Raw genomic sequence first — 13,115 nt, forward strand, 5'->3', positions numbered from 1 at the left:
TAAAATTCATGAGAATGGACAGCTTTTCTTGTTCTTTATCTTAGAGGGAAAGCTGTCAGTTTTTCACTGTTGAATATGTTAGCTGTGGGTTTTTCATATAAAACCGTTAGTATGTTGAGGTATGTTTCCTCTAAACCTATTTTATTTAGCGTTTTTTTTTTATCAAGAATGGATATTATATTTTATCAACTGCTTTTTCTGCATCTGTTGGGATGATCATATGGCTTTTATCCTTATACTTATGAATGTGATGTATCATACTGATTTGCAAATATTGAACCACAGTTGTTTCTCTAGAATAAATCTTACTTGATCATGGTGAATGATTCTTTTAATGTATTGTTGGATTCAGTTTGGTAATACTTTGTTGAGGATTTGTGAATCTATTCTCATCAGGGATATTGGTCTGTCATTTTCTTTTTTAGCAATGTTTGCCTGGTTTTAGCTTTAGGGTAATGTTGGCCTTGTAGAATGAATTTGGAAGTTTTCCTTTTTCTATTTCTTGGAATAGTTTGAGAAGACAATGTATTAACTTTTTTCAAAAGTTTGGCAGAATTCACCTGTGAAGCTATCTGGCCCTGGACTTTTGTTTCTTTGGAGTTTTTTGGTTACCAATTCAATTTTAATACTAGCAATCTATGTGTTCAAATTTTCTATTTCTTCCTGCTTCAATTTTGGAAGGTTATATGTTTCTAGGAATTTATCCATTTCTTCTAGGTTGTCTAGTTTTTGGCATATAATTTTTTTTAAAGATTTATTTATTTATTTATTTATTTATTTATTTATTTATTTATTTATTTATTTATTTATTTATTTATGATAGAGAGGGAGAAGCAGGCTCCATGCCGGGAGCCCGATGCGGGACTCGATCCCGGGACTCCAGGACCGCGCCCTGGGCCAAAGGCAGGCGCCAAACCGCTGAGCCGCCCAGGGATCCCGGCATATAATTTTTTATAATATTATCTTATAATCCTTTTATTTCCATGGTGTTGGTTATTTCTCCTCCTTCTTTCTGATTTTATTTATTTGAGTCATTTTTTTCCTTGATGACTCTGGTAAGCATTTATCAATTTTATCTTTTTTTTTTCAATTTCATCTTTTTAAAGAATCAGTTCTTGGTTTCATTTATCTTTTTCTAATGTTTTAGTCTCATTTTATTTATTTTTCACTCTAATCTTTATTGTCTCTTTCCTTCTACTAGCTTTGGGCTTTATTCATTCTTCTTTTTCTAGCTCTGTTAAGTGTAAGGTTGTTTATTTGGGATTTCTTTTTTTTTAAAATTTTGTGAAGTAGATCTATATCACTATAAACTTCCTTCTTAGAACAGATTTTACTTTGTTCCAAAGATTTTTGGATCATTGTGTTTTCAATTGCATTTGTCTCCATGTATGTTTTGATTTCTTCATTGATTCATTGGTTGTTTAGGTGCACTTTATTTAGCCTCCATGTGTTTGTATTTTTTCCAGGTGTTTTTTTTTGTTTGTTTGTTTTGTTTTGTTTTTGTAATTGATTTCTAATTTCCTATCATTTTGGTCAGAAAAGATGCTTGATATTTTAATCTTCTAAATTTATCAAGACTTGTTTATGTGGCCTAACATGATCTATTCTAGAGAATATTCTATGTGTACTTGAAAAGAATGTATATTTTGCTGTTTTGGATGGAATATTTTGTTTATATCTGTTAGGTCCACCTGGTCCAGCAGCTGCCATTCACAGCTGCTGTTTCCTTGCTGATTTTCTGTCTAGATCATCCAACCATTGATGTAGGTGGAGTGCTAAAGTCCCCTACTATTGACTGTATTACTGTCAGTTTCTTCCTTTATTACTGCTAATGTTTGCTTTTTGTGTTTAGGTGCTCCTATGTTGGATGCATAGATATTTACAATTGTTCTATCCTCTTGTTGGATTAATCCCTTTATTATTATGTAGTGACCTTCTTTGTGTCTTGCTACAGTCTTTGTTTTAAGGTCTATTTAGTTTTATATAAGTATTGGTACCCATGCTTTTATTATTATTATTATTATTATTACTACTACTATTATTATTATTTTGGTTTCCATTTGCTTGGTATATTTTTTCTTCTCTTCACTTTCAGTCTGTATATGTTCTCAGATCTGAAATGAGTCTCTTAAAAGCAGCTTATAGATAAGTCTTATTTTATTTTTATCTATTCAGTACCCTATGTATTTTGATTTGAGCATTTAATCCATTTACGTTTAATTGTTGATAGGTATTTACTTACTGCCATTTTGTCAGTTTCTGATTGTTTTTGTACTTCTCTGTTAGCTTTCTTTTCTTACTCTCTTTCCTTGTGGTTTGATGGCTTCCTTTAGTGTTATGCTTGCATTTCTTTCTCTTTATTTTTTGTGTAACTATTATAGGTTTTTGATGTATGGTTACCATCAGGAACCTATATATGACATCTTATGTATGTAGCACTCTATGTTAAGTTGATAGTTGCTTAAGTTCAAATACATTCTAAAAGCACCACATTTTTACTTTTCTCTCTATGTTTTATGCCTATGATGTCATATTTTATGTCTTTTTATTTTGACTACTTTTTTGTAGGTAATCTTACTACTTTTGTCTTTTTTTAATAAAGATTTTATTTATTTGAGAGACACACAGAGAGAGAGAGACAGAGACAGAGACAGAGAGAGCAGAAGAGGGAGAAGGAGAAGCAGGCTCCCCCTGACTGGGGAGCCTGATGCAGGGCTTGATCTCAGGACCCAGAGTTCATGATCTGAGCCTAAGTCTGACACTTAACCAACTGAGCCACCCAGGCACCCCACTACTTTGGTCTTTTAATCTTCATACTCACTATAAGTCATTAATCTACTACCTCTACTATATGTTTGTATTTTCCTGTGAAATTTTTTCCTTTCATAATATTCATACTTCCAATTACGGCCTTTTCTTTCCATTTAAAGAATTTCCTTACACATTTCCTATAGGACTGCTTTAGTGGTGATGAATTCCTTTAACTTTTGTCTGGGAAACTCCTTACCCCTTTTTCTATTCTGAATGGTAATCTTGCTGGATAGAATATTCTTAATTGTAGGCTTTCTTTTATATATACATATATATATATATATATATTTTTTTTTTTTTTTTTTTTTTAAGATTTATTTCTTCGAGAGAGAGAGAGAGAGAGAGAGAGAGGCAGAGACACAGGCAGAGGAAGAAGCAGGCTCCATGAAGGGAGGCTGATGCGGGACTCAATCCCAGGACTCCAGGATCACGCCCTGGGCCGAAGAAGGCAGGTGCTAAACTGCTGAGCCACCCAGGGTTTTGTATTCTGAATATATCATATTTCCTTTTGGTCTACAGTTTCTGCTGAAAAATCACCTGATAGCTTTATGGGAGTTTTCCTTGTATGAACTCTCTGCTTGTCTCTTGCTTTTTAAAAAATTCTATCTTTATCATTACTCTTTGCCATTTTATTTTATATGTCTTGGTGTCGATATCATTGGGTTCATCTTGTTAGGGACTATATCTGCTTCCTGTATCTTGATGTCTATTTCCTTCCCCAGATTAGAGACATTTTCAGCTATTATTTCTTCAAATAAATTTTTTGCCCTCTTCTCTTTTTCTTCTTCTAGGATCTCTATAATGTGAATGTTATTATACTTGATGATGTCACGAGTTCCCTTAACCTATTCTCATTTTTCATTATTGGGTTTTCTTTTTGCTGTTCCGCTTGGTTGCTTTCTACTACCCTGTATTTGGGATTGCTAATCTGTTCTTCTGCATCCTCTAATCTGCTTGTTGTTTCCTCTAGTGTATTTATTTCTGTTATTGAATTCTTCAAATCCCACTGTTTTTTTTAGATTTTTTGTCTCTTTGTTGAAGTTCTCATTGAGTTCATCCACTCTTTCCTCAAGTTCCATGAGTATCTTTATGACAATTATTTTGAAAATTTTTAAAAAAGGTTTATTTATTTATTCATGAGAGACATACAGAGAGAGGTAGGGAGAGAAATGGGCTCCCCATGGGGAGCCTGATGTTGGACTTGATCCCAGCACTGCGGGATCACTCCCTGAGCCAAAGGCAGACACTTAACCCCTGAGCCACCCAGGCATCCCTGAAATTTTTTTTTATTGGGCATATTATTTTGTTTCATTTTGTTTTTTTTTCCTGTGATTTCATCTTGTTCTTTCATTTGTGACATATTCTTCTGTCTCCATTTTGTCTAGCTCTCTGTGTCTAATTTTGTGTACTAGGTAGGCTACTTATGTCTCCTAGACTTAAATATAATGGCCTTCTGTAGAAGAGTTGCCCTATAGTGCAATCTCCCTTGGTCACCAGAGCCATATCCTCCAGGAGTGTCTCCTGACTGGGCTGCTTGCACCCTCCTCTTATGGTTGGGCCTCAATTACCCTTAATTCAGCCAGCTGCAATGACCCACTTTTCCTTCTGTTTGTGTACTGGATAGGATTTGCTCCCTGCACTGTGGAGAGGCCTATCTGTGGCTACTGTGGGCTTGTTGGTGAGCGAGGCCAGAAGTCAGCCTAGCTGTCTGCAAATAGCCTCTTTGCCACAGCTGCAGATGTACAGTACATCTTTCTGTGTAACCAACTAAGAGGCCTGACTGCAGAAACTGTGGGTATGTTAGTATGTGGGGTTATCTCTCCCTCTCTCCAGGGTAGGAGTCACTTTGAAGTGTTGCTGTTCCCTGTGGGAGTTGCTTGCAGAGTGTGGTGGGGCAGGAGTTGTTTTGGTGGGATGCCTGCTGAGGAATCAGGCTGGCTGGATAGGGTGGGTTCACAGGGGAATGCTGGGTTGGGGCACCAAATGCTAGTAAGGTAGACGAACAGTATTTCTGGCTCCCACAAACATCTGGCTACCTAGGCTAGAAAGAGAAATGGCCTCCTCCAGCACTCTTATTCCCAGAAAACTCTCATGCAGATTCCTGTTCCTGCAGCATACCTTCTAACATTAGTAAATAAGTATCCTTCCTGTATACTCCCTGTGCTTTTGAAACTGATGCTTCTGTGTTAGGTCTTGGACTGAGTTTTTTAGTATACTGGCTCTTTAAGGGCAGGGACTCCGTTTTTTCTCACTCTCTGGCTCTCCCACAGTTTTGTCTGCTGAGTTTTACAGCCCTTGGATTGAAGCCCTCCTGGTTTTCAAAGCCAGATTTTTGGGGACTCATCAGTGTGGGTCCCTAGGTCTGGGGGTGCCCTGTGTAGGGTCAGACTCCCTCACTTCTTGGGGCTTATGCTGTCTCTCCTGTTTGTGGCTACTTGTGCAGGGAATTTGGTTTCCAATTACAACTCTGCCTTTCCTGCCCTTTTTGGTGTGGCTTCTCTGGGATGGAGCTGTTATCTCAGTGTCTTTGTGGGACAAGTTGAATTCAGGGTCCTCCTATTCTGCTGGCTTCCCAAAACTCCTGGTCTTTCTGATTTAAAAATATAGTAGATTAATTAGAAAACACGAAACACACTGGTGATGATTTTCTTTGTCCATGACATGGCTTAGGCATTTAAGATAACTTTTAGTGATAACGAGCCCATGAGGGAGAGAAAGGAGAAAAATTGGTGGCTCTTACCATCCTTGAACTATAAGAGAAATGTTACTTAGAAGTTTTGTTACAAGAATTATAGGCCACTCAGGACACCTGGGTGGCTCAGTGTTGAGCATCTACCTTCGGCTCAGGGTGTGATCCCGGGATCCCAGATTGAGTCCCTCATTAGGCTCCTTGTGAGGAGCCCGCTTCTCCCTCTGCCTATATCTCTGCCTCTCCCTCTCCCTCTCCCTCTCTCTCTCTCTCTCTCTCTCTCTCTCTCTCTCGGTCTTTCGTGAATAAAATCTTAAAAAAAAAAGAATTATAGGCCATTAGAAAATGTGGAATACATCTTGCTTATCTACTGTATCTACTGTTTCTGAAATGGGGAAAATTCTTTATCCTAACATTGTTTTCAGATAACAATGAATGTTTTTAAAAATGAAAAAAAATCTTTAGAAAAGAGTCAGTATTTTACAACAATATTTTATCCACTTCTGGGTTTTTCTTTGATGTTTTTAGAGTTCACAGTGTTAATTGACAGTGGTATTTTTCTTTTTATCTACAGCACAGCCAAGTACAACATGTGGTCATTCCTCCCTCGATATTTGTATCTGCAGTTTAGCAAAGCTGCTAATGCTTTCTTCCTGTTCATTACTATATTACAGGTAATATTTCTGAACACATTACTAGAATAAGCTTTCTAAAGAAGAAAATATAAAAAGCTCACTTAGCTGAAATAAGAATTTGATATAGAGAATAAATTCAAACACTGTAAGAAGAGAACTCTCTTCTTACAATTATTAAGTTATTCAGTAAGACAACCAAACTCCCATTTTTGGCCTGAAAAACATGTTGATGCCCAATATATGAACTGGTCCACAGTTCTTCCTGATTTATATCACTAATTAATTATTATTGGACTGACTTTTATAATTTATGCCACCTCCATGATAGGATAATTTTAATATTTTTAAAGGAATAGTTTGAAGAAAGTCCAAATGCCAGTTGAAAATAACTAATTTTGTTTTCTATCTTTTTTTTTTTGCATTTCAGTAAGAATACTTAATGTGAGATTTACCTCCTTAACAATTTTAACTGTATAATACAGCAATGTTAACCATGGACATCTGTTGTCCAGCAGATCTCTAGGATTTATTAATCATGTATAACTGAAACTTTATGCTTGTTGAATAACAACTCCTCATCTCTCCCTCTCTCCATCCCCTGACATCACCATTTTACTCTCTGATTCCATGAATCTATATTAGATGTGTCATAGAAGTGGACTTATGCAGATTTATCAATCTGTGGCTAGCTTATTTCACTTAGCATAATGTCCTCAAGGTTTATCCATGTTGTTACGTGTGGCAAGACTTCCATCTTTTTAAAGTCTGAATAATATTCTATTATATGTATGCCACATTTTCTTTATCCAGTCCATCCATTGATAGACATTAAGATTGTTCCCATATCTTGGCTATGGTGAAAAATGCTGCTATGAATATGGGAGTGCTGCTATCTCTCCAAGATCCTGATTTCAACTCTTTTGGATAAATACCCAGAAGTAGGATTGCTGAACCATATGGTAGTTCTATTTTTAAGTTTTTGAAAAAGCTTCATATTATTTTCTGTAATTTCAGCACCATTTTCTATTCCCACCAGAAGTGTACAAGGGTTCCAATCTTTTCACATCCTCACCAGCACTCGTTAATTTTTCGTGTTTTGCTAATAGCCATCCTGACATGCATGTATGAGGTGATATCTCAATGTGGTCTTGAATTTCATTTGCTTGATGTGTGATACTGAGCACCTTTTCATACATTTCAAAATGTACCTCTTGGCCATTTACATGTTGTCTTTGGAGAAATTCTATTCAGGTCCTTTGCCCATTTTGATTGGATTATTATTATTTTTTTCCTGTTGGGTTGGAGTACCTTAAATATCCTTATCAGATGGAGGATTTTCATATATTTTCTCCTATTATGTAGGTTGCCTTTTCATTTTGTTGATGGTTCCTCTTGCTGTGCAGAAGCTTTTCAGTTTGATGTAGTCCCACTTGTCTATTTTTGCTTTTGTTGCCTGTGCTTTTGGCGTCATATCCAGGAAATCATTGCCAAGACCAATGTCTAGAAGCTTTCCCTCTATGTTTTCTTTTAGGAATAACATCTTTTCAAAACAGTTAAATTCAAGGCTTTCTATAATTTATTTTTTTCCTGTTTATTCAACCTTATTTTCATCATGAACCCTACAATCCAATGCAATCCAAGAGGCAAGTCCTCTCACAATTCTCTAATTTTCTTCCTATCTCTAGACCTTGGTTCATTCTATTACCTAACCTAGAAGGCACTCATCTGGCTATACTTTACACATTTTCTTAAAAGCACAACTCAAAATCACCCTCCTCTCAACTTCACCAAATGCCATACTCCATGCTGATTTCCCCCATCTTTCTCTTCTGTAGCAGTGATCTATTCTATACATTATAATTGGCTTTATTTTTCCTGGCAAACTCTAAGTTCCTAGAGAATAGAAAAAATGCCTTCAAAACGGCCAACTTTTGAGATAAGAATTTAATATATCGGTTGAATTGAACTTAAACAGAAGATGGCATTAGTAAACATTTATAGAGGTCCCATAGTATGTACCAAAGTCTGTGCATGGAATTAAGAATTCAAGGATGAATTATCAGACATAGTTCCTACCTTTGGAGAGCTGGTAGTCTTAACATACAAGTACTTTAAGACCTATTTATAAAATGCTAGAGAAACAGAGACTACTTTGGGTTTGAGGGTGAATGGTTCAGGAAAAGCTGCTGAAAATGAAGATGACATTTGAGCCAAAGAATAGAGGAGGAGGAGTTTAACAGTAAGCAGAGGGGCAGTGGAAGAAGAGAAGGTCTTTTGGGCTCAGGAGACTGTGAATATAGCCACAGAAATGGGAAACGCTGGTTGACCAAGGGGGGAAAGGAAAGAGGTAAAAATTTCTCTGGGAAGCTTTTATAGATTTTGAATTGTGAAAATTTAAAGTATTAAATTTTTTTTCTAGTGTCTGAAATGTTCTGGAAACAGGAAAAAATTTGTTTGGAGCATAAAGTAGAAAAGAGGCTGAAGATGTCATCTGAGATCAGGTTATAAGAAACTTAGCATGTTACATTCAGAAGCTCAGACTGTATTCTAGGGACAGTGAGAAGGTAATGACAGGAGCGAAAGTGAAGTGACCAGCTCTGGCTAGGCTTAACTGAGGGAAAGACAGAGAGAGGCCTGTGAGCAGCAAGACTGGCTTGGAGGTGCATTGCAGAGAGATAGAGAAGAGGGACAGATAGAAGTTATTTGAAAGACAGATTTAATTGATAGCCTAAGTGATCTTAAAATTTCTCCTCTTCTTCCTCTGGTTCTCAGATTGCTTTAAAAGTAGTTGCAAGAATTATCAAGAACTTCACAATAGACACTGTTTTGCTCCACAAAGAAATAATAAGCCAGCAGGAAATAAGGCAGCATAGAGAGTACACACAGGCCCACGCCTGGAAATACAAGCCTAAAAACTGGTCTAAATCTGGAAAACTTAAAGGGTCCAATCTAGGACCTTACCTACCCTTCCATCCATCAGGAAACTGCCACAGCCTGTTTATCACTTTATTTCTCTTAATTAATTAATTAATTATTGAGTGTGAGCAGGGTGGGGAGGAGTTGGAAGGGGCAGAGGGAGAGAGAGAGAATCTTAGGCAGGCTCCCACACAGAGCTTGATCTCACAACCTCAAGATCATGACCTGAGAAAAAAATCAAGAGTCGGACACTTAACTGACTGAGCTACCCAGGCACCCCACTGTATTTCTCATATTTTAAGGAGTGGCAGGTAGACCTATAGCAAGCACTCTCCACAGGTAATTTGTTATTACAACAAATGTTGTTCTCGTGTGCCCCCAAAACATTTCTCTTCTGCCTCAAAAAAGAAGTAAGTTTCAGTTAACTGACCTTCTGGATTTAACTCTTTTGAAAGGATGCTATTTTAGACACTTAAGTTCTGAACTAGTCTCTTCGAAATGTAATAAAAGTATTCTATTGGAAAGGTGACATAAGGACTGAAGTGTTAAGCAGTCACACTGGTGACTTTTCCATAATGTGATGTTTAGTATCATGCTTAAGGGTGGATTTTGATGTTCTAAGAGTCTCATTTAACACCGTGTGTTGTTCTTATGTCCTGAGTATGTCACTAGCTGCCTGACTTTTAGTGTTAGCAAAATGTAAGAAAGATTTATCATAAGATTCATAGTGTAACTCTTTTTGCAGCAAATTCCAGATGTGTCTCCAACAGGAAAATATACAACTCTCTTGCCTTTGATGATTATTCTTACAATTTCAGGCATCAAAGAGATTGTAGAAGATTATGTAAGTTTACTGTTAGTGAAATGTTCTCAAAACTACTGTCATGAGTAGAAGGGGTATGTTTTTTGTTTTTTGTTTTTTTTCTTTCAAGCTTCTAGTTGGAGCTGGTATAATTCTTTAAATCTGTAGTTGATGTGAAAAGCACATTAAGGTTTTAAGGTTTCAGATTTTAAATTTTGTGTGTGTGTATGTGTGTGTGTGTGTGTATGTTTGAGAAATCAGTGGCACTTAATAGTGACCATAAGATGTATCTTGGAGGATATAATGCAATTAGAAAGTCCTAACTGGCTAGAAAGTTCAGAAATTGTGCAGTGACTTCATTTCTTCTTTAACCTTATCACAGATACAGTTTCACATGAGCCTACAGATTTTAGCAATGAAGGAAAAGAAGAGAGATATAATTTATTTTTTTCCTGTTTATTCAACCTTATTTGTTTTCTGTTTGTTCTGACCCTCCCAAATATAGCTGAGGTCACTCTAATAGAGTCCCCTTCCTCCTCACTCACAATCCTAATGCTCATTTTCCAAAAATTGCTTGCTATTGTTGTTCCTATGTTTCTGCCTCATTCCTATTTTATAAAGATAGATCATCAGTAAAATCTCTTTGGTTGCTGGTCTTTTGATTGGTTTATAATATGAAAGAAAATTTTCAAACTTAATCAAAAGCCCTGGGCTGAATTGGGGCAAAATTCAAGATTGCTAATTAGTGTTTAAAGCAGCATATAATATACTGGCATTTCAAGTAGCGCTTCACTATGTAGGAGACCCTGTATTTTCTGTATTTATATGTCTGTATGTTTTGTGTGTGTGTGTGTGTGTGTGTGTGTGCGTGTATTCATTTAAACTGAGGCTCAGACAGGTTAGTGACCTGACACGGCTGTATTCGTAAGAGGCAGAGCTGGAATGTCAACCAAGGAAGCTGTTGCCATAGGCCACACACTTAACCACTTTGCTATACTCCCTCCCTTAGATCACATTTCAGTGTAGAAAGTCAGATAAGGGCAAAACAAAATTGTAATCAATTATAGTAAACAAAACAAAACAAAACAAAACAAAAAACCCACCCTTTACAAGTAGGTTTGCTGCCTCTATTCTTTAAACCTATGACTTGTATTATGATGTGAATTATTCACTTTGAACTTTTGACATAATGGATTTTTTTTTCTATAACAGAAACGACATATAGCAGACAAATTAGTTAACACAAAGGATATAATAGGTAAGATACTAGATTAAGTTTTTATCCCTCTTTACTATTAAAAAAAAATGCCCAAATTGACCAAATAGATACATGTACTTTGTTTCATAATGTTTTATTATTTAAAGAAATATAGGAACAAAGAACAACAACCATAAGGAAACTGTTTCTTATATGTGAAAATTGTCAGTTTTGCTAATTAGAATAAAAGAAAAGAAAAAAGATGGGAAGCTGGAATATTTGGGATATGAGCAATTCTTATATTGATAAAAACAATCTGGGTGTTACATAGTCTCTCTCAGTCCTAGCTTTGAAATGTGCTATTCTTTGTAATTGATTAGAAATGTATAATGTTGCTTTTCAGGCTATCAGCCAGTATTTTAGCATGTAATAGCAAATGGTTTTCTCTTTAGAATCAGAAGTAACTTAATGTAGGGTCACTTGGGTAGCTCAGTTGATTAAGCATCTACCTTTGGCTCAGGTCTTGATTCCAGAGTCCTGGTATTGAGTCTGCTTTGAGCTCCCTGCTCAGTGGGAAGTATGCTTCTCCTACTACTTGCCACCGTGCCTCCTTGTGCTCTCTCTCTCTCTCGCTCTCTCTCAGTCTGTCAAATCAATAAATAAAATATTTTTTAAAAAAGAAGTAATTTAATGTAGCTTTACCTATGGGTCATCTCTCTATCATTAAGTTAGTTTAGGTTGCATTGTATGATGCATATCACTCTATTTTGGTGCAGTGCATGTGAACAGAGTTTCCATATTTTTCCAGTTTATATCAAAGTTAAATTAATAAAGACAGTACTTTATAAAGAAACACTTTTGGGTTTTTTTGGAAAAGTATCTTTTATGATTTTGGACTTTACCTAATGCAATTGTTACAGTTAATACGTAGCTATATGTTTTCCAGTGTTAAGAGAGAATGTGTGGAAAATCATTATGTGGAAAGAGGTAAGAATGTATTATAAGTTTTCACTTAGTAATAAACACCTACCATATTTAAACAGATTTTTATCCATGAAACATGCCTTTAAGAACTGTCATATTATCCTGTTTTGTAGATGAGTAAGGAAGTAGAGGATCAAAGAGAATAAGTATTTTGCTTAAAGTTACACAGTGTGAAAGTACTGAAAGGCTTTGAATTTAAGTCTATTTGGTTGGAAGACTACATCCTTTCTAATGTGCTTCTGTGTTAACCTCTGTGTCATTGTCTGGAATTTTTAAGGATGATGCTTCACAAACTGTTGATCAGGGTACAAGACAATCGTTATATGGAGACTACATCAGGGAATGTTTTCATAAATATTTGCCCTATGATAGAAGTTAAAGGCATAGTGGGGCTAGATACTTTGTCTTCCTCAATAATTCATTGCTGACCAGTGTAAAATTCCTTTGAGGACTAATTATAAAAGTGTTTTCATTTCTAAGTATTGTCAGCATTTCTTGCCCTGAGAGAGATAAAACAGATGAGTCAGTCATGATTGCAATTTTGCTCCTCTCACTGGACCAAGAGAAAGAAGTCCCTGAGAGATCCACTCCATCCCTGGTGGCAGAGTCTCAGGGGAGAGGGTTGGTGAGAGACAAGGGGAGAGGAGTGAGGTTGCAGGAGGTTGGGGGATGGCAGGCTTCTTTCTGAGCAGAGGTAATTGTATGATTGAGTTTAATTTACCTCCAGTGCCTTCCACTGAAAGAACAAGTGAAACAACTAGAGCCAAGGACCAGGAATTCTTATCCTTCTTGACTCCTTTTACACCTGTCTAACCAAATGGAGCACTTTACACAGGTGCTTACAGAAGGAAAAGGGAGCTGATTTGGGGTCCTGTGGGCAAAATAGAAATAAGAGTTTGTAAGAGACGTGCTTTTCATGACCTCCCTTAGGGTGATGACTGCTTACTGTCAGTTCCCTGGGTACATAATCTTCTGCCTTAATATTGTTTCTGGGGGGAAATCTAGTTTTAATCACAAAGTCTCAGCTTGTCTCATTCTAGCCATTGCTAGATTGTGCTGTAAGTTAGTTGTTTATATAAG

General features: G+C 36.4%; 1 protein-coding gene across 6 annotated transcripts in view; it reads left to right on the top strand.

The window, feature by feature from the left end:
- The window catches only part of LOC144295812 (phospholipid-transporting ATPase IB-like), a 177,972-nt gene that overhangs the window by 8,528 nt on the left and 156,329 nt on the right, over positions 1–13,115 (top strand). For 4 of the 6 annotated variants that reach the window (XM_077868330.1, XM_077868331.1, XM_077868333.1 and 1 more), the window contains 4 exons: positions 6,075–6,174; positions 9,797–9,895; positions 11,066–11,111; positions 11,998–12,038. The exons of 1 other annotated variant lie outside the window; for it this stretch is intronic. In XM_077868330.1, coding sequence (XP_077724456.1) covers positions 6,075–6,174; positions 9,797–9,895; positions 11,066–11,111; positions 11,998–12,038 — 286 coding nt within the window. Of the gene's footprint in view, positions 1–6,074; positions 6,175–9,796; positions 9,896–11,065; positions 11,112–11,997; positions 12,039–13,115 lie in introns of those variants that run through there. One more of the 6 variants, XM_077868337.1, reaches the window with a different exon arrangement.

Source organism: Canis aureus, chromosome 24 (genome assembly GCF_053574225.1).
Source record: "Canis aureus isolate CA01 chromosome 24, VMU_Caureus_v.1.0, whole genome shotgun sequence".
NCBI lineage: Eukaryota > Metazoa > Chordata > Mammalia > Carnivora > Canidae > Canis > Canis aureus.